The sequence below is a fragment of the Melospiza melodia genome, chromosome 14 (genome assembly GCF_035770615.1).
Source record: "Melospiza melodia melodia isolate bMelMel2 chromosome 14, bMelMel2.pri, whole genome shotgun sequence".
Classification (NCBI taxonomy): Eukaryota; Metazoa; Chordata; class Aves; order Passeriformes; family Passerellidae; genus Melospiza; species Melospiza melodia.
In genome coordinates, this window is record NC_086207.1 from 13,022,260 (window position 1) to 13,047,588 (window position 25,329).

The 25,329-nt window shown below is 44.2% G+C and overlaps 1 protein-coding gene across 2 annotated transcripts; it reads right to left on the reverse strand.

Annotated features, from left to right (window-relative positions):
• Positions 1–9,760: 9,760 nt before the first annotated feature.
• On the reverse strand, positions 9,761–18,062 carry NME5 (NME/NM23 family member 5). Of its 2 annotated transcripts, none has more exons than XM_063168745.1 (7): positions 17,973–18,062; positions 16,924–16,964; positions 16,656–16,822; positions 15,071–15,276; positions 14,609–14,709; positions 13,481–13,599; positions 9,761–10,562 (listed from the first exon to the last, which is right to left on the reverse strand). In XM_063168745.1, the coding sequence occupies exons 3-7, from the start codon at positions 16,782–16,784 to the stop codon at positions 10,476–10,478; spliced, it is 642 nt and encodes a 213-aa protein (XP_063024815.1). In that variant the 5' UTR covers positions 16,785–16,822; positions 16,924–16,964; positions 17,973–18,062; the 3' UTR covers positions 9,761–10,475. The 2 variants fall into 2 exon arrangements, with proteins under 2 accessions (XP_063024815.1, XP_063024816.1); XM_063168746.1 differs by having other exon boundaries at positions 17,969–18,050.
• Between the last annotated feature and the right edge of the window lie 7,267 nt (positions 18,063–25,329).

Here is a 25,329-nt window from a genome sequence, read left to right on the forward strand (position 1 = left end):
GCCCCTTGTGAGAATAGCTCGTCAGGGGATGTGTGAGCACAGAGCCTGGACAGTAAAGGGCCCTTCATTTCCTCCTCTGATGCTTTCAACAGCACATTTGATGCCATAAAAGATGGTAATGGTGAGCTCAGTGGAAGGACAGTAAAACAGTGGGGAGAGGCACAGGGGTTGCCTCTCCTGGGCTCAAACTCGGGCCATGCCTGGGCTGAGTTTGCTGGTTGTCAGCTCTGCTGGGACCATGGCTGCCAGCACCCAGACTGGGCTCTGAGCAGTGCCTGGCCTGAAAGGTTGGGTTGTGGTGTCAGTGGGACTCTATTGACTCAGATCAAGCCTGGACACATTTTGTCTTCTCCCATCTCTTCTCAGTTCCACAGGCTTCTCTAACTCCCAGAGCTGGGGCTCCCGGCCTGACACTTCCAGGGGATCATCCATCAAGAGCAGAGCTGGCAGTTTTAAAGGCAGTAATTTCTATTTCTCTCCCTTTTGCCCAGTGCCTTGAAGCTAAACCTACTCTGGCCCAGCTCTTCCTTCCCACTCCTGCCAGGCAGATTTCTGCTGGCCAGCTGCCATCAGTTGTGATAGGGACAAGGCACCTCCTCCCTAAGTGGATTTTGAAGCCAATGAGCAGGAGAATAATTAAATTAACTCAGCCCTGAACACCTCCCGAGGTGCCAAGCACTCCCAGCATCACAGCTGCACCACAGGTGTCAGGAGAGCAGGTAATTCCAGCCAGGGCCAGGCTGCAGATGTGGCACAGGAGCACCAGCCAGTCCTGGACAGGAGCACTGGGAAGAGATTCTCAGGATGGCTTTGCTCAAGCCAGCTCGAGTTCAGGAGTAAGGCAATACATTTATACTTTGATGTGCTTAAGTTAATAAGATTTATCCCAGGGCAAGCACAGTTGTGCTTCCCAGCCTGGACTGCTTCACTGTCCTGTTTCTTGTTTGTCCCAGGGGCTTTCCCCCACGGGCTGTAAGTGCTGTCATCTCAGGCCTCAGCCCTTGATTTACCAACCAACCTGCTATTTGAATTCCATTATAAACATCCGTATGCTTTTGGCACACTGATTTCCTTCTCTCACCTAGCACAGGCCATGAGAGCTGAGTGTGGAATTCAGGAACGATCAGGAATGGTCAGGAATGATCAGAAATCATCAGGAATGATCAGGAATGATCAATGCACAGCCTGCACCCAGCTCCAGCTCCAAGGTGTGCCTGGGGAGCTGGCCCAGCTCTGGCAGGGCAGAGGACATCCCTTTATCTCACCCATCAGCAGAGAGCTCACAAATCACTGTCCAGTCCCTTTCAAGCAGCTGGGAGCACTAAATTGTGCCTCTTGCATCCAGACACCATCCAATCTGCCAGGACCAGGCCAGGTACATTGATAAGGAGATTGTGTAAATGGTCAAACAGGATGGAGCCAAAATTCACAATTTCCTGTGCTTTAACTCTGCAAGTGCCATATCAACAGGGAAGGCTCTTGGATTATCTCCCATTCCAAGACCTGCCACTGTACTGCTCCAGTGCAGAGCATCTCTGGTTTCATGTTACACTAAGTACAGAGTGCTCTGTACATTTTCAGCACAAATTTAATTACAACTATGATCCAATAAATATTTGGGAAGAGTAACAAACAGTGCTACAAAGAGAACAGAGTGACAGTCAGCTCCTTCCAGCTCCTCAGAGTTCTAAACCCCAGATGGTCTCAGGGGCACTTCCACTCTCTCTGTCCTGTGCAGAAGATAAAATTTATTTCCACATCACCCTGATCAGTTCAGTATCATATGAACCATCCTGCCTCCTAACCAAGCTAACCACTGACAAACCCCTTCACTCATTCTCTTGGCTGTAAGCAGACACTGACCTCACCCCAGGGAGATGTTTTCCTGGAGATGACTTTGAGCACTAAATATGCAGCTACATCTTGGTAGGTTATTAAATCCACATGTGAAAATAAACTCATCTATCATCTCATGCATGTGGTCTAGCTTCCTTTTAAGAAGATATAAATGTACTAGAGCACCCCATTAAAGCAATTTATATGTCTTGCTTTATTTTCCCAGACAGGACATGCCTTCCTTGGAGATTACTGGCTTTTAGGAAAACATATCAATTAAGGAGTGATGGAATAACAGAACTGACCTTCAGGTGCTGCTCCTTGAACAGGCAGCACCCTGACCTGCATTTTGAAGGATGGGTGACTGATTTCTTTCCAAAGCCACACGGTGACATCGAGGCCCAGAGGTGGAGAAAGGAAAGCAGAAAGCAGCAAAGCTCTGCTGAGAGGAGCTGCACAAGCACTGAGTGCCAGAGACAGGCAGAGAGCAAAGGCACAGTCCCTGCTCACCCCTGGCACCAGTGTGCAGCTCCCTCTGAGAGGCCAAAACACAAAACCCCATTTTCTGAGACACCAGGGGAGACACTTCTCTGCTGCCTGAAAGATGTGGACTCTCGAGACAGCTAAATAAATGAAAAGAGAAAAGATCATTAGAGAAAAAAAAAACAACCAAAATCCTTTAAAAAGGGTTTGGATGTGCTAGTCATCCTTCTTAATTCCAGCTGTGTCCCTGTCACCATGGACATATTGGCTTTCACTCTGCTCCTCAAAGGTTTGACTGCTCATCCACGCCCCAGCTCCTGAGGAATACACCCCCTGGAGACATCACCTGTGTTAGAATAATCCTCACTTCCCAGCAGCAGCACTTTATGGCCCTGGCTGCCTCTGCTGTGGCATGTTTTCCATTGCAAGTCTCACTGTGACAAATTACAAACTGCTTAAAAACACTCCTTCCACATTCATCACGGGAGAGGAACAAAATGCTTTGTGCCAACATTCTGGCACTTGCCCTGCAGAGCCCTTCTCTCCTGGAGAGTGGAGCCCACTGGTTTGGCAGAGCAGGGTAATCAAAGCACAATCATCTCATCAGCCTTGGACATCTCAACGAGGGATGGAAGAGAAGGTTGTAAGGAAAGAAGCAAATTTATGCTGCCTGCAATGAAGACAAATGTATTGATTGGACCTGAAGGGATGTAAGAGATTTATTTTCTGTAGAGCAAACCACTAGAACTAAGAACATCCCATTTCTCTCTCATCCCCCAGAGCCTTACTAACTTAGCTGAATGGGTTAACTGTTACTCATCTTATTATTTCTTCCAAAGAAAAGATCCAAAAAGTTACTGCATTCCGCTTGGATATCTGCACCTCCTGCTGTGGCCTGAACTTAAGACACCAGAGGAGCTGCAATATTAGCTGCACTGGAATGTTTTGGTTTTCCCTTGCAAAACAGCCCCATCTCTCCAAGTGTGAATGTGCTTCAGTTACCTAAATATCCTTGAGAGGGGCAGAAAGAAAGGAAATTTCCATTTTTTGTACTTAACTGAAGAATTCCCATTGTTGTTGAAAGCAAACAGAAAGGGCATGCCTCAACATGTTCCCCTGGCACTATGGACCAGGGGAAGTCAAAACTTTTAGAAGATAATTTTTTCTATAAAAATAAGCAAATTCTCATCAGTAATGTGTCACCTCTGAACCAGTGTGGAAATCCTACAGCCTCCATGAGCAGAAACCCTTCAATGGTACACATGTGGGCACATAAAAGACATAATGGATATTTGGAAAACTCCCCTGGCACCAAGTACAGCTATTTCACATCCAGGGGTGGGTTGGCACACACAAATGAAAATTATTCTGTATTTAAACTTTCTCAACCTTAAAAGAAAACCTGTAGCAGAATTGTAAATTAATACTAGGTGACAATGAAACTATTAATTTTCATTGGAGCTGGATAGATAGTTAAATAAAGATCCAATTTCTTGTCAGTACAAGGGAATGAAAATCAAAAGCTGCCAGTTTATACTGTCAGGATGTTAAATCTCAGGTCATACCCAAATTAATATAATCTGTCAGTAGAATTATACCAGATGGTAGGACCCAAGGACATGACCAAACATCATCTTCTGCAGCAAATCTCTAAGATAAGAGCACACATAAAATGTTTAAACTTAAAAATATACTTTACTTTACCCCTTTTTCCTCATGTCAGCTGATAAAAGTCACAACTGTTTGTACCTATAAAGCAACCCAACAGCTGGAGCAGAATAAAAATGGCTACAAATTTTAATTTTCTGTCAGCCTTTGCTCTGTGTGCCCAGGCCAGTCCTCCTGAAGCTGTGATCATGGCTGAGCTGAGAGGAGCTCAGTCAGAGCTCTGAAGGGTGAATCTCCTGTTTTAGGGAAACATTTCATTTCTGTGTTGTTGGAACAGAGCAGAGGATCCCACATGTCCTCATTTGGCCTTTACCTGTTCTGCTCACAGCTCTAAACACAGTGTCAATGAACTCTGTGTGATTTCCCGTTGGATCATCACCTTTGGTGGCTGCAGACAGCAACACAGAACAGAACACAAAAGAAAGCAGTTGGTGATGCAGCTGGGGCAGAGGAGCACAGATCCTCCCAGCCCCATCTGTACCCTGGAGAGGAATTACTCCCACCCAGGAGCTGTGCTCAAACCTGCTCATTCCATGCACAGCTCACAGCTGTGCCAGCTCTGCCTGATTCCACTCCCAGAGATGAAAGAAAACTGACTGCTCATTTTTGATGACTGCTTTATGGAGTCCAGAAGTGATTAGCAGACTTGCAACAGCGTTACTGGAGTGATAGAGCTATCTTCATTAAAACCTGATGCCACAGAGAGAAACCCTCTACCCATATTCAGGTAGAAAAGCCTCCAAAGAAATGATTCAACATGAAAGATGCCAAGTGATCCAAGAATCAAACCACTGGCAGACCTTGAGAACCCAGGTGTTAACTCCCTATCCCTATCTCCAAGTAGGCATTTTCACAGAGCACGTGCAGTAACCATCTGCTCGTGCATTTGCCCCTGTTTTCCATGATTCTGTGATTCTAGATCCTCCTGCTGCTCCAAGGGAGGACACAAGGAGTCTTTTCACATCTCCATTCCTCACCTTCACACTTGTACCACCTGTGTACCGCCAGTTCCTCTCTACGTCATTGCCCATCCACTGAGGAGAGATATTATAAAGAAACCAAGTATCATTATTAAAACCAGGTTTATGGATGACTTGTTCATTCCAAGAATCCCCAAATCACCTTAAAAAGGAACATTTTGCAGAGAGAGAGGACAACTAGTAAAGATATATCATGGCTGTTCTGTGCTGTGATGGGTAATGACTAATTAAAACCAATAATAATGCTAAGTTTGGAGAATGCCTCAGCACTGGGTCAGCACCCTGGCAAGGCAATGTTTTATTGCAGCTCATTAAAGGAGAAAAAAAAGCAATAAAAGCCTTAAGAACCATAACAGATCCTGACTATATGAAGCTAATAAACAGTATGATGAACTATCATTTACATGAATAAGAAAAGGAATGGACATTTCATTTCCTATGCCTTTGTTGCTCCCATTCAGTTGCACTGATGGGGCTATTTGGGGAAGCCCCACAGAGCCTGTTTACAAGAGAACTTTGCAAAACAAAGACAGTCATGGTCAAAACTTTGCTGGTCAATTCAGTATATTTACATGGAAGAGCTGGGAAGAAAACAAGTATTCTGAAATAGCCTCGTGGGATAGTTCAGTTGGGAACTAGCAGGGAAGGATCTCATGGCTATCGAGATGTGTGCTGGCTACAGAAAAAGCATCTGGTTTTCAAACAGAGGCTTGATCAAACTTTCTTCATCCAGGCAAAAATAGCATTGCACAACTCCCTGAGCAAAATGGCAACTGCCAGAGTGTTCTGCATGCAGAGAACAGCATTGTCCAAGTCTGGCTCCTGAGAAATCAGGCACAAGCTCTTTGCTTTCCATAAATGTGGAAAATGTGCCGTGCCAACACCTGACAATACATTTCAGATGCACACACACCATCTGAGCAGCTCCCAGAAATTATCCTATTTTCCCTCTCTCTTTTAACTAACAGAATGGAATTGCTCTGTATTTAGAGCGAAGGCACCTAAAAGCACAGCTGAAACCACTGTTCTTAAGAAGACCTTGCTATGCCATAACTTTCCACAGTTCAGTTGCTAAATTACACATTATAAAAATAAGTTAAGTGCAATTGAGAGACTGTGTTAATCTCAGAAGTTTAAACACTGCTCTGTAATGAGTGCTTTATGGTGGCCCATGGTTAAAGTGCTTTATGGGGCAAGCAGGAGATTTGTCCACACGCGTCCGTTAAACACTGCTGGGAATTCTCTCACACAGAGACCAGGCCTGGCACAAAACTAAACATGGACAGAACACTGCCTCATTCACACAGCACCAGGAATGCCACCCAGAAAGAAAACACTTTACAACACCTAAGGGAGATAAGAACCACCAGCCAGCAGAGCAGTAAGATGTTGCTTTTGACAAAGCAGAATTTCGTAACCTGACAATCCGTGCAGATTCTGGAAGGATGACAAAAACACAACTGTCCCCTAGCAAGGAAATGAGAGCTTAAGCATTGATTATAAAGAGATGATAAAGAAGCATGGGTGGTTTGTAGAGTAGTTTACTAAAGCCAGGAGAATTTAGAGCCAAATTAGGTTCTTGCACATAAAAATTCCCTGGAACTTAGGGTGAGTTCACATGTGATTTCTTGCTCAGGCAGTCTGCAGCTGACAGACAGCGCCCAACTTTTCTCTCTGGCCACACAGGATCCATCCAGGTTGATTCCAATCCCAGGTGAAAAGACTTTTCAATAAATTAAATATGATGGTAACAAAGTTGCAGACATTATACCAGAGCTGTTTATTTGTTTAATAATCATGCTTCAGAATAGCACCACAGCTGAGCAAGATGGGGTTCTCAAGAGTTCTCAAGGGACAACTTCATGCCACACTAGACAAGTATAAGCACACCCAGCAAGGCACAGCATGAAGATCTTTGTGAGAAAGCATTGCCTCCCTCAGCCCTAAAACACTCACAAGCACTGAACTGAATTCTCCATCCTTCAGTGTTACCATTATTAGAGTATCATTCACCCACTTGTCTGCAAACTGCCTTCTTCTCCCACCAGCTGCTCTGTCTCACAACAATACCTCATTTCTGGCTCAGAAGACCAACAAGAAGCTCTCCCCTGAGCTTTGGCAGTGTCCCCACGATCACTTGGCAGGAGGCAGCATGACAATGGTGTGACAGGCATCCCCCAAGGAGACTGCACACATCAGTCACTGCTGCTGACACGCTCCACACCCGGAGGAGCTCCTCCACACCAGGGGAGGTTTCTGGGTGCAGGCAGCTGCTCCTGATGGACCATCCTAAAGCAGCAGGTTTTCCTGTTTCACCAACAGCAGAACCAGGAAGCTCCTCTTTGCTCTGATGGTGCTGGTGACACTGCCACGCTGGCTTGTGCTCAGTCTGCTTGAGTAAAGCAAAGCATGTAATGAGTAGAGAGGACTGAAGTCCTATTTCTAGTCCAAGGACAAATCTACTAAAAGGAAATGGCACTGCAAAAACAATTGCAAGTTATCTCTTTATGATGATCTTTATATGATGTGCAAAAAGTCTTTCCAACAACAACAACAAAAAATTCTCTTCTGATTTTGTTTTTTTAAAGGAAACTGAAGAACCACTCTCACATTTTCAGAGGATGAGCTGTTGTTGGGTACCACCAAAAATAGCCAACATTTACTGTGCAGAACACAAATCATCTTGATCTGAATACTCTGAATGACTGAACACTAACCCTCATCAACTGTTTAAAGGATGGTCAGGATTAATAGCTTAAATAAAGGAATAAACACAAATCTTCTCTTCTTTTCCTACACGACAAAAGCAGGAGTTTGCAAATCTCCATGAAACAATCTTAAATTTCCTGAATGACAGTCCCAAGCCCTGGCCAGGGACTCATTTCTGAAGCCTGGCACGCTGGATTGCTCTGATAGATGCAGGCAATGGGAAACTGCCTTTGGCTGAGGCTTCTGCCATCTCTAAAGTACATCCAAGGTTCCTGGCAGTTTAACTCTTCCTGAAGATAATAAATCTCTTGTGAGACAGGAAGGCTGAACAATCACATACTTCAAGCCTAGCTCAATCTGTATAGTTCCAAGAACAACTTCCAGTGCAGGTGATAGCAAGCATATGATAAGCAAAGTTCCAGGAGGAGCTCTGTTGAAAAAACAGAATTATGGGAAACAGACTGAACTACTCATTATATGGACACAGATCCATTCCAGCACTCAGGCAGTAAAACTAAAATGAACTCCCTCAAAGCTAAAAATGCCCAATAGAACTCAGAAGGCAAGGTAATTATTTTGGTTTGACAGAGGGAGAGGACAGGTCACTCGTTCCCACAGAGAATATCTCACCTTGCTGACATTGAATGGAAACACAGCTTTCAGTCAATCTGGGCTTTTCCCCAAAGCTCCATGTTCTGTGCTACAGATTTATAACCCTGGCCAAGCCTGTACCACTCTGGGCTAAATAAAAAACTCTAAGTCCATAAGAAATGTAGCAGCACATGCCCCAGCAGCCTCTCCTGTGGTGTCACAGCTCCCCCCACGGGATCAGGCTGCTCTGCCACTGCACATTCCCGGCACTGACCCTCTGCCCACATCCCTGTTAATGCAGGTTCCTCAGATCTCAGCTGATCAATGCTTGTCCTGTGTGCAGGGACACGGGGACTCAGGATGGCACCCATGGGATAAAGGCAGCTTCTCTCTTTCCACCTTTTCCTTAGGCAAATGGAAGCAAACACCAGCCAGCAATTGAGGGTGTTAGCTCCAACAGGAGAGAATAATTCCATGAGAGATGAACACCTGAATGACAGAGTCTGTACTGTGTGGGTGACAAAGGTGACATTTGCAACACCAGCTGCCCTTGTCCTTGCTCCCACCCCCCGGGTAAGGACCCACCTATTCTCATCCAACATAACACAGCTCTGGCATAAAAACAAAACTGAAAACTCCAGCAGGAACATTAAAGATGCATTTATTGTCAAACAGTAGCACATCAAAATAAGCAGGCAAATGTTGTAGTAACTAACCAAATACAGGGGAATGCCTTGCGAATTCACCAAGTTTTGGTTTCTGACATCTTCAGAAAATATATTTTTTTCTTTGGCTGACAGGAAACCACAAAGCACAACCGTCCTGTAATTGGAGCAATCAGACCCATATGGGGACAATAATTATAGGCAAAATAAACTGGTTGAAAACAGATCTATTTACTGTATTTCTAACCACCTCATACTTTTATTCTTCATTATTTGAGGGTTTGAGCTTTCTTTTTTTTCCTTATCTTGGCAGTCTCAAGATTTTTAGGTTTTGGAACTGTAGGGACCAGTTTATAAATGTTTGTTATCTGGGCTGGCAACAGTGGCTTGTTCCACTGAGAAGATAAACAATTCACTTCAACAAAGTTTGATGTTACTGAAAAATGACTTATGTTTCTCATAATTACTCAAATTGGGGAAGCAAGTTTTTTCATGAAACAAATTATGAAATTGCTTGTTTGTTTAGTATTAGTCAAGCATACTCTTATTTCAGAGTTATGAAAATTACAGTTTTCTTCATTATAGCCAGTCAAACCATAAGATACAAAGCTTGAAGTTAACAGTATAAGTACAGCTCTTTGAAGAAAATGAAAAAGCCCCACATCCCCAAAAAACAGTTTAGTTACTTCATAAAGGAAATAGCATGGGATTAACCCATTGGAAGAGCACTCTTGTGAAATTCTTCAACAGAACACATGAAAGTTTGAGAAAAACAGAAATTTGTGTACATTTAGGAGCAGGAGAACACAGAAAACACTCTTAAGGTGAGATGTTCCAATTAAGCACCTTTATTGCAAACAAATGTTGGAAGACAACGTTAGAACTTGACTAAAGTACATCTTCTTGTTATTTATAGTCCCTGAGCCCTTTGCCACTGAGATGGGAAAGGTGCATTGAATGTACCTTCAAATAAATCCTTCAGATTACATTCTGACAAAATACATCAGACTTCAGTGAATCATCTTCAAGGACAACCTTAGCTGGGTGATGTCATCAGCAATTAAAATTCCAAAGTTGCTAACATGCCTCCAGTAATTGCTTTCTACATTATATCCAAGTACCTACCTTCATAACTGCATTTATGCTAAAAAATTGCTGAAACACAACCCTTGGCATTGCAAAGCACAGGCCAGGTGGACTTCATTTGGGAATCCACACTGCTGTAAATGATTTTGTTCTCCCACACAGCCAAACTAAGAAAAATGTGGACAACAGCAGTAAGTCACAACCACTGAGAACATTGTCTTTTTCTAATCACCCAGTGCAATATTTATTGTGTAATTCTACATTCCCTCTGTCAGTAGAGAAGGTATTAGAACCACTACATCCTGGCTAAGTGTAGGGTTATTTATCCCATGAGGACACAAGCAGTTATGACAAATGCATTTACTTTAGACAGAGGTGGTTACAGAGTCAAAGGACACACCAAAAATGACAACACACATCTGTAACTTGGAATGGGTGAGATGATTTCCCCAAGCTCTCACTGCTGATGCTCTTGCTGAGAGACACGATACTGTAGCTTAGGTTTGTTAGGGTTGTGTTCAATCAGCCAGTCAGCAAGCCAAATCTGTGAACAAAAAACAAAAAAACCCAAATGTTTTCAGCTTTCTGTTGCTTTCTATGAAGTTTATAGCAGAATATTATAAAAGCATTATTATATATAAAGGCATTATTTGAAAGCTCTGCTACAGATACTCTCCTACTGTGCTACAAAATTCAGCCCTTTTAGAAAGAAATGGACATGCAGATAACCTGTTTTTTAAAAATGTTTTATTAAATCTTCCCAGCCTACACTGCTTTTGAACAATGCACCATGACCTATAGAAGACAACTTGTCCTGACAATGTTTATCTCTGTGAACCATTACAGCCATAGTTCAAATAATTCAGCCAGCTCTGTTTTGGAATGCTGCTGCACAATATGCATGAAACTGCTTAATGAAATATTACTGCTGACAACACTCAGAGATACTTAATTCACTAAGAGTGCCAGCCTTCTGCACTGAATCACCTTACAGTACCTAAAACATAAAACCCAAACATGGCTGCTTTTTGAAATTCATCTTTTAAGTTTTCCAGCATTGTACTTAAATGAGAATGTGGGAGGCAGGAATGCCTTGGGTCCTAATTCCATCTGCCAGTCTGGGCCTGGCCTGAGGCAAATTAACCTTCTGCCTCGATTTCTCCATTTGTAAAGCAAAGTTTTTAACACATCCTTATTTACTTCACAAGGCTGTTGACAACTGGTTTCTGGAATGCTGAGAACAACAAACTTCATAGGACACTGTGAAGAAAGAGTTGACAGAACAGCAGACAGGCAAGGTAAGCAACACTCTGCTTTTACTACCACGAATTAAAGGTTTGCAAAGGGAGAGCCAAGCTGAGCACTAGGACAGGTAAAACAACAGCACAGTAGTAAGAACCCAAGACAGAAATGGAAAACAAACAAAATAGCCCCAAACACAAAACTCCTTAGGAAAACTACTTTGGAAAAAAAGAAATCTTCAAATCTTCAAATCATTTGAACCAAATAAATTTATCCTGTATTGCTTAAGGAACTGGTTGAGAGAACCTCTGTGCTGACAGCAAGTATTTCTGAGTGCACAGACACTTTCTGATGTCATCTGCAAAATGAGAGGAAAGTAGAAAAGGATACTGGAAAAAAAGCATCCCAACAGTCTCCCTGTAAGCCACCTAGCAGAACACAAACTGAAAAGCAACAGGCAATATTTATTTCTGAAGCAGTATCAAATCAACACTATTTTCCTTCTGTTACAAGGTCACAGACATTATGGACAACAAAGAAGATGCAAATAGAATGTTTTTAGCAAAGCTGCTGACACTGCTTCATCCAGCTTTCTTACAAGCAAGGAAGGAAAGCACTGTCTCAATGATAGAGAAATATACTGTTAGATACCTCATAATTGACTAGAAAATTGTGCTAAGAATTCAGATTAACTGGAAGGCAAAACAATGAGTTAGAAAGATGGGACATGCAACAACAAAAAAATCAGTATTTAATAAAGAGAAGACTGAAGGGAAAGAAAATGAGAATACTCTTCAAATATGCAATAGGTTGCTTAAAAAAAAAGATATTACATTGTCTCCAATGTCTTTTGGGGAAAGTAAAAGGAAGAAAAGGTAATGGGCTTAAAATTGGAGCCAGGAGATTTAGGCTATCTTTTAGTGAAAGCTTTTAACAAGTATAATTAAGCACTGAAACAGATTGCCTGGGGAGACTGTAGATTCTCCATCATTTGGAGTGCTAAACCACAGGCCAGACACACATTTGTTAGGAATAGTTACAATTGGTTTGGCCTTTGGGCAAAGGAATGGACTTCATCTGTTTTCTAGATTTCTATGGTAACAGTGCCAGACATACAGATAAAGTGAACAGGTTACAGAGCTGGAACAATCAAAGTACATCAAACATGGCCTTATGTATATCACATAGATCATAGGAACATCCCAAGTGATTTTTAAGGCTTTTTTTCTGAAAAATATCCTTTAGAAAAATGCAGTGTTGACTATAAATGAGATAATGATGTAAAATCATTACATTGGTTTCTGTACAACTGCCAGCAACTTGCACATTAATTATCTGCATGCTTAAATAACTATTGGTGTGAATGACTGGAGCTTTAACAAGGATACATTAACCACGTTTCTCCAGATGTAAGAAAACTGATTTTGTTTAGGGACTTATAACACGCTCTTGTGTCACCTCTAACAAACAAATCAACTTACTGAAACCAAATAATAGAGTAGCTCATCAGCTGACAGCACAGTTCATCACCAGCAGAGCAGCTCTGCTGTGCACAGGGAGTTACTGACAGCTGGTGAGTGCCTCCCAGTGTGGGATCTCAGCACCTCAGGACTGAGGTGCAGAGTGACCGAGATCACCCTTGGGGGGCTCGGGAGTTCTGGGATGTTGCCAGAAGTGTCTGGTGGCTGGACTTTGATCCTACACAGGAGACGACACCTGTATGAGGATGGGAGGATTTCACTGGGTGAATGGTGAAGGGATAAGTTAATTAGAGTGAAACACAGGGTTTAAGATTTCTGTATAGGGGGGTCTAAAGAAGTAAGATGGAGGAATTGGGGCGTGTCCTGTTCTTCTTCTTCTTGGCCTCCATCTTCTGTGGTGATGTTGGCACTTTGGGATTGGTTATTACTAAAAGTGCACTGGTCAATAAGGGTAAAAGGTATTGGGGAAAAATGATAAATATTGTATATGTGATTTCAAGTATAAAGATAGGTGACCGCCCCGGGGGCTCTCAGTGTGCTCATGGCTGGCTGCTGTGCAGACCTCTGTCAGGCTGAGAGAAAATCTTTTAGATAAACAATTAATAAACACCGAGACCGAGAAAAGATCTGAAGCCTCTTCTCGTCCTTTGAAGCGCGGGCTGTCCAAGGCCACCCCGGGCCTTTCCAGGTCACCCAAACAGCCGAGAAACCGACATCCCAGAGTGGGCACTGCACGTACCATGGGCTCTGCTGGCTTCTCCTTGCACAGGGCAGTGAGCCCTGCCAGCAGCGTGGGCTTCACGTACAGGTTCAGGTAATCCCGAGCCCTCTGGCCAATGGGGAGTGGCTCCAGGATTGCTGCAGGAGGAAGCACAGGTGTTAGAAAGCAGCCTCTGCAGTGATGAAACACAACATCCTTTCAAAGGTTGTAAATATGTGAGCTGCTCTTTTCCTTAGTAAGTTAATAATACATCATGGGTTTTATAGCTTCTCCCACAACAAACTGCAAAGGAACTCCCTAAACTTCTTCACTCTGTCCCTGGGGTAATTGTGCTAATGATAGTCTATTATGAAAAGGGAGGAAGTCACATCATCTGGGGAAAACCTGAATCCTTGAAGATGCATTTGGGGCAGAAGACAAACAGTATATCCCTTGTTTAGCACTTTCTTCTTCCAGTGTGAAGCTGGTTTCTGAAGACCCTAAAAATCTCACCTTTAGTCATGCTCTGATTGTCAGGGTGAGAAGAGACATGGTTTACACAACGGGTAAGGTTTGTAAGGAACTGCAACACCTTTTATAGAACTCCTGATACAACTGACAAAAAGTATCAGACACCTTTTTCTATCGGTTTCATGCGCACCTTTCTGTCAGAGCAAATCCTGTTACATTACAAACCAGAGATCCTCTTGCAGCCTTTCCAGGTTCTAGGGCCCTTTTCCTGGCACTTAACTTTGGAATTGCACTGTCATGTGAGCATCCAGCTGCTTTTGAATAGTAATTACTCAGCCTGAATCCAAGAAAAGAGTCAGTCTCTCAAGTCAAAGTCAACCGAGGCTGACTGTGCCAGAAACACTTGCTGCAGTGTAATAGCTTCCCATTTCTTCTCATTTACCAGCTTTGACTGCTCCAGTTCCCAGAGCAGAGTTTGAAAGGTGGAGGCAATCTCTGTAAATACACTGGCTCCTCGGACAGATTTTTGGTAAGCCTTCCATAGCAGAAAATGTCAGTTTATACATAAAGAGACCCACAATCCTGTCAAACAAACCAACCCAACCTCTCCTAAATCAGTTGTATGTGGAGTCAGGGCAGGACAGGGAAGAGCTCCACACCCTCAGGACTGGCAGGGAACCAACTGCCCCATTTTACCTTCTGGAAATATGAACCGAATTTCCTTCTCTGCTGAGGAGGTGCTGACACTGCCGTGGAGCCCATTTCTCAGCTCGTCAGTGCCATAGAGAGCTCTTAAGCTGAAAACAAGGGAAATAACTGCTTGGAGGGCAACTGCAATCCCTTCCAAGTCTCTGCAGCCTGAGAGCACAGAAAAGCAATAGATATGGACCAATTAACAAGACATTGGCTTGCTGTTGCTTTAAACATAAGCAGTAGCTACCTAAAATTTAATATTCATACATTCAGAATTCCTCATAAAATAGGAGAACTTTGCATACTAAAAAACAACAGTGAAAAGCTGTTGCAGAAAACTGAAGAGATAAGAAGCCTGTATCTGTACTGTACAAACAAACAAATTTTAAAAAATGAATTCTGGTCTCAATCCAAAGAATGACAAAATAATCCTACTGACTTGCCCAAGGCCAGCCAGTGAGTTACCTGTGAGGGTGAGTTATCCTGGCTCTTAGGCTGTTGGATGGTCCAAGCATTTCCTTCCAGTATGAGACTGCACAATTTCTAGCAAGAACCATAGCAACTATAGGACCAGAACTCATATAGGCTGTTAAATTAGGAAAAAACATTTTTCCAAATTGTTCTGCATAGAAGTTGCTACATTGCTCTGGGCTTAACTGGAGCTTCCGTTTCTATAAAGTGTAGAAGGAAAAAAAAAATTAAAACTGCTTGCTACATTGAAACAGGTTAGAGAATTAAAGGCAGCATAGAGTCCTCTCCTGCAGTCATATCTTCAAGTGAAGAACACAGAGTAACTTCTGAAATTCCTCTGATTCTGTCAGATAGGATCCTCTAGATAGAGAGTAACAAAGAGCAGAAGTTTTCCAAGCTAATTAAGGAAGAGCCCATTTGAGTAAGATGTGATTTTAGCCCAGGCAAACTACAGCCATTCCTAGCTGCCAGATGACAGAGCACTGTACAGGAAAAGTGAAGAGCATTACCAGGGCAGGATTTTATTACTCAGCTGCTACAGCACAATGTTCTACTTTTAAACAAGTTTCTCTCCAGCCCACACTGTTAATTATGCAATTGTTCTATTTTTCATTCAGTGCTTTGTCCCAATAGCTGCCTGGCCTGCAGGTGGCCAGGATCAGGACAACTTTGGGAACTTATCAGAAACCACAGTCAACAAAAAAAAAATTCAAAGTGCATTCTTTGAGCTCAAACTTGTACAACACAAGAGTTCCATATACTCAGAGTCGTAATAACTTTGGTGTCAAAAGTCACTGCAGACATCAGAAGACTCTACTAACATATTGCAATTAAATAAATAAATAATCGATTTTGTTTCATCTTCTGATGAGCAGGGGGGCTCCAGCCCAGGGAGCATCCTCATTAACTCTTCTGGAGTAGCTCCAAGAGATCCATAAATAAATAAATACAAATAATAAGTGCACATAAATAAAACGGCCAGAGAGGTTAGGGAGGAAGTGAAAAAAAACCAAAACAAAACAAAAAACAAAACAAGTCTTTGCAGGGAGGAGGAGGAGGGGGCCCTGCCGCCCACAGGTGCGAGGGAGCAGCGCCCCCCAGCGGCCGCCCGGGCAGGCATATTTAAATATTCATAAGCTCATTTCAATATTGATAAAGTCTATTTACTGTAAAAACAATGAAAACAAAAAATTAGCTAGGCTGCAACTGGCCAGCTATCGAATTCAATTAGTTCTCTAATATCTTCTTGCACACTGCACAAAATCTTGCTAGATCTGAATTATATCCTCTCCAAAGAGTTGCATTGGAAAGCTCACACATCTGTTCCATATGTTTACTAAATCTGAGTTTATTAATAAAGTCAGTGTTTTCCTGTGGTCAGCAATATAGTTGGTCTGCTCTGTTCCATCCCATGCACCAAAAAGCATCTCCTTACAGAATCTGGCAGCAATGTTTAATGATATGAAGAACATGAATCGATTTTTGGGCACACAAGCTCTTAGTTACTGGCTTGCTTGCCAGAAAAATATTTTCCTGACTTATAAACTACAGCTATTTTCTCTGGAGCACAGCCTGTTACCTGGAGGATGCGGAATCCTGATCGGAGAATGACATCCTCTATTTCTTCTTCTTTATCAATGACATCTGGTTTGATGATAGCCAGAGTTCTCTCCACATAAATCTGAGGTTCAGGCATTAAGGCCTCCATCCTGGCTTCTATATTAGAATTCACTTGCCCCTTTCGTACTGCAATGATACCAGTGCATGACATTTGGAATTTGTCTACTGCACAGTCACCTATGGTGACACTCACCATGTACTCCAGGAACAGAAAGGGTCACACCCACCTCACAAAATCCATGAGATGTTCTCTGGACAAGTTAGCACTCTGTAGTTCACATTCCCATTTTCAGTGCAGTGGCATTTTGTGGAAAATAAGGCCAAAATTTAATGTTGTTATTCACTAAGTTGGACAATGTATGAGGAGAGAGAGGCATTATCACACACCCTGATGTGGGCTCCCTGTGCTCCCACACCCTCCATCCACCATGGGCTCCTTCAAACCCCAAATCTGTACCCTCACACATGAGGTCTGTGGGTGGGACTAATGACTTGGAGCTGGTAATTCCTCAATGGTTATTTAATTGCTGTATTTATAGGCTCCAGACAAAATGCTGGTTTTCTGACTGAGCAGACACCCTGGCAAGCTGAGAGCACAGAATTGTGTTGAGAGTGGTGGAACCAGTGAGGGGGTTTCTGACAGACCTGTGTCCATTTGTAACCTTTTCACCAGGAAATGGTTTGGGTTGGGAGGGACCCTAAAGACCATCCAGTTCCACTCTGTTATGGGCAAGAACACCTTCCACTATCCCAGGTTGGTCCAATCTCCATCCCACCTGGCCTTGAACATTTCCAGGGATGCAGCAGCCACAGCTTCACTGGACAACGTGTGCCAGGGCCTCATCACCCTCAAAGCCAAGAAGGGCTCCCCAGTATCCCACCTAACCCAGTCCTCTGTCAGTGGGAAGCCATTCACCCTTTTCCTGACTCTCCCTGTCCTGGTCGCAAGTCCCTCTCCAACTCTTTTGGAGCCCCTTTAGGCACTCGGACGGGGTCGAAGGTCTCCATGGAACCTTTGCCTCTCCAGGCTATACACACTCAGCTCTCTTAACCTTTCAGAGAGAACTGCGAGCGCAGGATGCTGCGGGGGATCCTGACGGAGCCTCAGAGAACGGCACACAATGGCACCTGCACCCTTCCCTCGCCCGCTGCCCGCCGTGTCCCCACGCTCCCAGCCCTGGCTCTCTTCATCCGCCCTGCACCAGACCCAGACACGCAGACCCTGCCTGGCTGCTCCCTGCTGCAAAGTCCGCTTGTAACCCCCAGATCCACCTGCCTTGGGGCCCGGCCCGGCTTTGCTATCGCGGTTGCTATCCCGGCCTCCGGGACTCCGCCGGACCCGCCGCCGTTGCCGGGCGATGGCGGGGCCGGCCCCGGACACAAGATGGCGCCCGCGGGCCTCGGCGGGGCGGGACGAAGATGGCGGCCGGGAGCAGCGCGGTGATGGCGGCGGAGGCGGAGGGCGCCTCAGGACCCGGGACGGCCGCGGGCTCCAAGCACACAACGGGAGACCGTGGCTGTCCCGGCATGGGCTCCGCGGTGGCGGGAGAATAAAGAGCGGAGTGCTGTGATCTCCGGGGCTCATCTCAAAAACCTCATTCCTCCCTGACAATAAAACCTTCATGTAGGTTTCACCTCACGCTCAGAACTGCTGAGGGAGCCACGCGCTCACAGCAAACGCTCGTGAAGCGACGTAGCGCGGTTTATTGGCGGGGAAAGAATAAAGGAAAAGACAGCAGCCGTTCCAGATCATTTATCAGGGCTTGTGGGAAGCGTTCCTGCGGACGCGCCTGAGCAGCGGCGGCGGGCGGGAGCTCCCTCACAGCCGGAGCGCTGCCCCGAGCCACAGCTTTCTAATGGTGGCTCTCGGCACTGCGAGCCAATTACAGCGTCTCTCCGCGCCACTTCACGTTTAAAACAAAAAGGTGTAACGATCAGGAAACCCTCACCGTTCTGTGCGTTAAACTATCATGAGCTGGGCATTAAGAAGAGCTGGGGAGCCGCATTCTCTGGGGATTTTCCCCAAGTTTTACCGCGCCGCGATGCCAACGCGTTTGCTGCCTACACATGCCCTATTTCCCCGGCTCTCTGGGGCTGTCCGCTGGCAGGAACTGCCTGTGCAGTGTCCGCTGTCCACCCACCATGACCCGTAGTGGCCCGGTGTCACCTCCCGTGCTTGTTTACCGGCGCTGCCGGTGGAGCCGGGCCAGCTGGCCCCGCGCTATCGGGGCGTGGGTGGGGAACGGCCCCGATAACCGCGGCGCTGCCAACGCCGCCCAGCTCCTCGCTCTCCCCCCGAGCCTCGTCCCCTCTCCTCCTCACCGTGTGCTCCCTGAACTCGAACACCCGGGGCTCGCGGCTGACTTCAGCCAAAACTGCGCTCAGACCCTTGAGGTGACACTGACAAAGGGACACGGAGAAAACCCATGTGTGCAGGCATTAAAATTTAATGGTATCACGCTCAAAAAGGCAAAGGAGGAAAGACAAAAAATCCCCTAGGATTTGGAGCCAGAGGTGCTGACACTTTGTGCCCTGGTTAAGTGAGGAAATAGCGAGTTTACAGCAAAAGCTGGTTTTAGTGTAAGAAAAGCCCATTTTGCCTTAACCTTTTTCATGAGTAATGTGAATAATATAAATATAGAAACAAGAAATAAAAATATGCAGGTATTTCCTTGCAGTCAACTTGAAATATATTTAAAAACCGAAGACTGACATTATAACCTTAAAAAATAAGGGCTCCAAGTGCACAAGACAAATTCAGATACAGGTTTTCCTTCACCAACATGCCCACGTGGCATTTGTTTCTTTAACCCTACCCAATATTTCATTTGAAGACATTGTAAACACTGCAACATCACAGAGATAATGGATAAATATGTTTTATTTTTAAGAAATGCTGATAGAAAGAGTTTTTAGTTTTTTAGTTTAGTTCAGAGTTAATTCTAGCAACTCATTTCTTTTCAAAGTCAATGAGCACAAGTCTGACAGCCCTTGCTTAAATTTAGCAGTTCAAAGGCTTCCTCTGCCTGCATGAACACTTCAGAATTATTGTTACATAAGAAATGTTGAATTTAATATCTGTGTTTCACTGTGAACGTGAATCTCCTGCAGTTTCTTTATTGTGTAATTTTTTTCCAGGCACCCAGGACACCAACCCCACAGCAGCACCTCCCAAGGCAGCCCCAGGCTCAGTTTCGGAGGGCCCGCACAGCCCCTGCCCTCCCAGCTCCCCGGGCTGTGGCACAATTCCTCCCCTCGCTGTTTCCAGAAGCATTTCTGGAGGGCGGGGATGGTCTAATTTTAGTTCGGGAGAATCCTCCTCTCTCCAATGAGCGAGCGGCTGCATCTGGAGCTGCAGCCAATTACCCGGGTTTCCTCCTGCTGCACTTCCCACGATGGTTTAATAATGCAGAAGCACAAATTTAAAGTGGCCCCACACGTTAAGAGAAAATGACATTATGTGCTCCCTAACAAAGCTGCTCAACAGTAGTAGCATCTCCAAGGTTTCTGTAAAGCCTTGGATTCCATAAACCTGCCCTTAAAACAATGTGTTAATATCATTATGTCTTTACAGAGCTTGAAATAATATTTCTGATAATTAAAAGGCTGGTCTGAAGCATGTTCCATAACCTCTGTAGGCCAGGATGTCCTTTTAGGAAAAGAAACAAAACAAAAATTATAATTACAATGCAGTGAACCAGTGTGGTTCTGAACACTTCTCAGGGCACAGCCTGGCTGCTGTATCTTATCTGTTAAGCGGTTTAACAAGCCTCAGTTGCCTCACTTATTTTTAGATGGCATGGAATATACAACCAGAAGATTGTGGCTGCAGGTGCATTTACATCCCAGCAACGCCAGATAAGTAACAGTTTAAGGAAAAATATTATTTCAGAGCTTTGCCCTCTGATAGTGCAAGAAGGTGCAAAACCTAATGTCTTGCAGACTGTTAAAAAGGAAGGAAAGAAAACCAGAATGATGAAAATAAGTGAAGAAAAGCTAAAGAAGTAATACCAACTAGTAAAACTGAGTAAAAATGAAGCTTGCACATCTTTTAGCTTTGTTTGCATTTTGACATTAAGTAGAGAAAAATGTGTTTGCTCCAGCAGCAATGTTCTAACTACACACCACACATACAACTTTCAACCACCATGGGCTCTCTGTTCTTTATTTCTTTTCATGATGAACTGTCATACCTACCCACAGCACCAGCTTACCTTCACTGCTTGCTCCACCCATGCATTTCTTGCAGTGCAGGAAATCCTGTGATCAAGGCAACTTCCTCTCCCACATGCCTGCTCTCTCCATTTCTGCCTTCTCACAACTAAACAATTCTCCTTCTGCAGCTCATCTGCACGCTTGTAATCCCAGTGAGCTTTTCATTGCTGCTGCTTAACCCTTGTCAAGCCCTCCTGTCTGTTTCCCTCTACTTGTTATCTCACCATTTTCTGTAAAGATAAAAGTGATAAAATATTCTCTTCATGCTTCTTCAGTCTACAAGTCTCTAAGTGGCAGTAGCAAAAATCTTATCAACATGTCTTCTGTAACTCCATCACTTGCCCTGATAACTTCACCCCATTTCATATCCTGATCTTCCCAACACTCACTCCTTCATTTGTTCACAGCTTTAGTCATTCAGTCTGCTCTGATTCCTGGCACCCACAAAGATATGTTTGTCTCTTTTATCATTAAAAAAAAAGAAGAAGAAAAAAAGTGCCTTTGGTGTAAGTGCCTCTTGTCACCTGACAGGTTCTTCCAGTCACATCTCTTTGTCTCTTGTTGGGTTCTACCCTAAATCCCCATCAAACTTGGTTTTGCTTCCTCTTATCTGAAAGCTTCTCAATCCATTTTAAACCAATCTCTTGTTTGCCCTTCAGTCATATTTAGCATATCTAGCTCATGTCTCAGCTGTTTTTGCGGTTTTTCTCACTTTTCGCTTCTCCAGTCACTGTTTCAGCTTGGCTTGTCAGTCCCTTCTTCCCTTGTTTCCTTTTTCTGCAGGAGCATTGGTGAGCACTGTCCTTGATTCCCCTCCCTTCTCTCCAAGCTCACAGCTCAAGACCCCAATGTACCTTTTGTTTCACTCTGTAAAGACATCTCCTGTTTCCTGCAGCCCTACAACTGAATCCCACTCCTGCCCTTTCAGATAAAACCTTCCTGCTTCCTGTGGCTCAGGAAGAGCTCCTGTGGGACACCTGTAGAGGTTGGGGCTGACAATTTATTTTCTATAAAACTCCTCCTCATCTGTATACAGACATACTATATAAACACTGCATACAGGTATCAGGCTTTCACCTAAACTTTAGAGCAAAAACATTTGTGTGTGTTTGCTGCTTCATTTGTTCTAGACAACAATGTTTAAAATAATGCTTGCTTGGATTATCCCTGAGGCCACTAAGCTCAGAGTGAAGTAGTCACTGTGATCCTACCACAATGAAGAAATTGATGTATTAATAAACCAATCAAAATCTTTTATCTAACAATTTAAAAGAGGCAATTGGTTAAATAATGCTTTTTTAAAGATATATTGTCAATTCCTAAAGACATCTTTTATTAATCTTAATTCCATGTAGCATAAGGAATCCTTTTTGCCATACTTATTCTGAGCCATTACATTCAGTCCCATCATTAAAATATATGGGATTACTTGCACAGTTGTTGTTATTATTATTAATAAAATGTATTTATTTATGCTGTGCATAAAGACTAACTCAGACAGAAGTCTCCTATAATGTGGTGTTTGATGTAGAGTAGGCAGTCTGTGACCTGAGATACAATCAACTTGACAGGCATAGGATGTAGGAAACAGAAATTACATCAAGATTTAAGGCAGTGGATGATATGTTGTTTCTCTCTCTTTTTTTTTTTTTTTTTCTTTTTTAGAAGAGAATCTAGAAAAATCAACAAAAGGGAAATAATGAGGAAATGGAGAGGATGGCCAAAAAATGAAGGAGGTAATTAAGATAGGTATGGGACAAAACTCGTATGAACAGACAGCAAGGGCAGGGCTTGGCATAAACTGATAGAACAGCAGAATTAGACCCAAGATCAGAAGGCCCATATGCAAGTAAAATTCAGTGGAATTTCAGTCAGCACCATGAGTAAACATAGCAATTACAGGATTAAAAAATGGCAAACAATGATAGTTTCTTTTTTCTCAGCAGTAAATGTGTCATATAGGGAGAATTACCACCCAAGAAGGTATGTGTGTACTTTTCTTTGATTAACCACAGGCTTTGAGTGGGGAGTGAAAAGCAAGACCAAAACCCAAGTCACAGCCCAGAGGAATTCTTTAAAATTACCTATGGCATGATGGGGCCTGGTGAGACAAAAAATAATCACAACGACCCATATTCTCAAATTTCTCAGTCCTTGATGTCTAGATGCATAAAGAATGACTCTGTTAGTTGGGCCAGTCTCAGTTCTCAAACCAGGCTGCTTAGGCAGTCTACAACCACATGGTTATCCTGCTCTTGGATTTGGGACTCCAAAGGTCTAACCAAACAGCCATTAACATGGGAAAACTGGGAATCACAGAGAGCCCTGCCAGCTGGGGCTGCTGGAATTGTAACTGGAATTGCCAGGGTGGGAGATGGAGAGGGACCTGACCAGGAGAAATGGACAGTTGGAAATGAGCAAGGCTTTAAAGAAAGCACTGTTAGTCAGAAACAGGAAAACACTTAACTAAGTGCCAGTGGTAGGGAAGGGTGAGACAGGTTTAGCAAAGCAAAAAAGAGAACTGGAGAAATGAAAAGAGAAGAGAAAGCAAAGGAAATGTATGTAGAAGTCCTATTGAAATGACAGTCATTTACATTCTTAGCAAGACTGGGTAAAATACAAAGCAGATGTTATGGGCAGTGACTCTTGCAAGAAAATGAAGTTATAAATATGTAATCCAGAGCACTCAGGTTATGTCCATCAGCTGAGCCTGACAGACCCATGCCAAGTGCTGTAAATTTCATTTTATTCTCAGGTTCTGTAACTTGTAACTTCAGCACAGATGCATTTCTGCAGTCACCTGCCACAGCTGCATGCACAAAAGGCTGCAGAAAGAACCAGGGCAGGGAACCAGGGCAGGGGCATTCATTACTTCAGCCCTGCAGCCTCAGTGTGGCCTTGGCTCCTGTGCCTTAAACCCTTCCCTGGTGGGGAAATACCTCCTGTGGTATTTCCCCACCAGGCAGGCCATCAGCACAGGCTGAGGGAATGCACTGAGCTGACAGACAGATGGCTGTAATCACAAACTACATCTCTTTGGTACAGACCTGAGGGGTTTAAAATCTAAGCCAAAGCTGCTTGAAAAATCACAAGAAGCCTCCTTGCTGGATGTGGAGTAAGCTCCTCTGACATGGTATAAATTATGGTATCTTATAAAAAATTATTTGCTTCTAACATTCTATTAAAAGTTCAATACAAGAAAACAATATAAAAAGATGTTCTCATAAAGATGAGCATCTCTATCAGGCAACATCTACAACATGTCCTGAGGACATTACAACTTTCAAGTGTACTGGCCCTGCTGTACTATCTTTACTGCCCTGACTTCATGGAACATTTTTTTATGAAGTTCAGCCTACAGTTGTGGTTGAGAGTTTGTGTATAGTATACCTTACCCTGTCAGTAGCCTATGCTGAGACATCCCTAAAGATGAATTCTGATCTACAGTTTTAGGATAAAAACTGTTCTAAAAGCAGCTCAGCTGAAGGACAGTTCATGAGCCAGACCAGATCACTTAAAATGTTTCTCCACTGTTTCAATTCACAAGTGGCTGTGGGCACTCCTGAGTTTTAACAGCAGATTAAATTGAGCCACAAGCCATACTTGACAGAGGGTGGAGCATTAACGTGTGCACTCATTACTGCACGAAGTTGGGTAATAATTGTTACTTTTTGCCCACAAGCAAAGGGCTTAACTTTCAGTTTTATTTAAATATGTGTAAACTTTACCTGTACATCTAGAAGGCAAAATCTGCCCCTTTGGCGTGGGCAAACAGGACATTATGAGCTGTACACCATAAAATAATGTCTGGTTACAGGGAGCAGTTGTCTTCAGGACTCCTCACCCATAACTCAGCCAACCAGGCTGACATATCCTTGGGCAAAAGGAATTAAGGCCCGGGCACGTGCTCAGCGCTCCAGCCCCGAGTTATGTAATATCCAAAGCTAAGTTTAAAAACAACAAACTCTGGCTCCGCTCGGTTGCAAAACCAGCAGAGCTGGAATCATCAAGCAAACCTCCGCTCCTGGAGTAACTGACTCAGGGCCCGTAACACACCTCGGGCCGGCGCTCGGAGCACAGCCCAGCGCTCCGGCCGCAGCCGGACCCTCCGTGCGGAACCGCGGGCCCGCTCCGCCGCGGCCCGACCCGCACCTCGCTGGGAGCGCGGCCCCGATCCCGATCCCCGTTCCCTATCCCGATCCCCGATCGCGGCCTCAATCCCGATTCCCGATCCCGCCCGGCCCCGCCGGCAACTCCCGGTCGCGCCTCGCCCGCCTCTCCCCCCGTGACCCCGCCCACCGCGGCAGGGCAGCCAGCAGCGAGAGCAGAATCTCCTGAGTGACAGGCGGCGACATCCAATCAGAACGCGCCTTGTTGCGGTGTGGCGCAGGCTCCGGCGGTATAAAGGCGGCCACGCG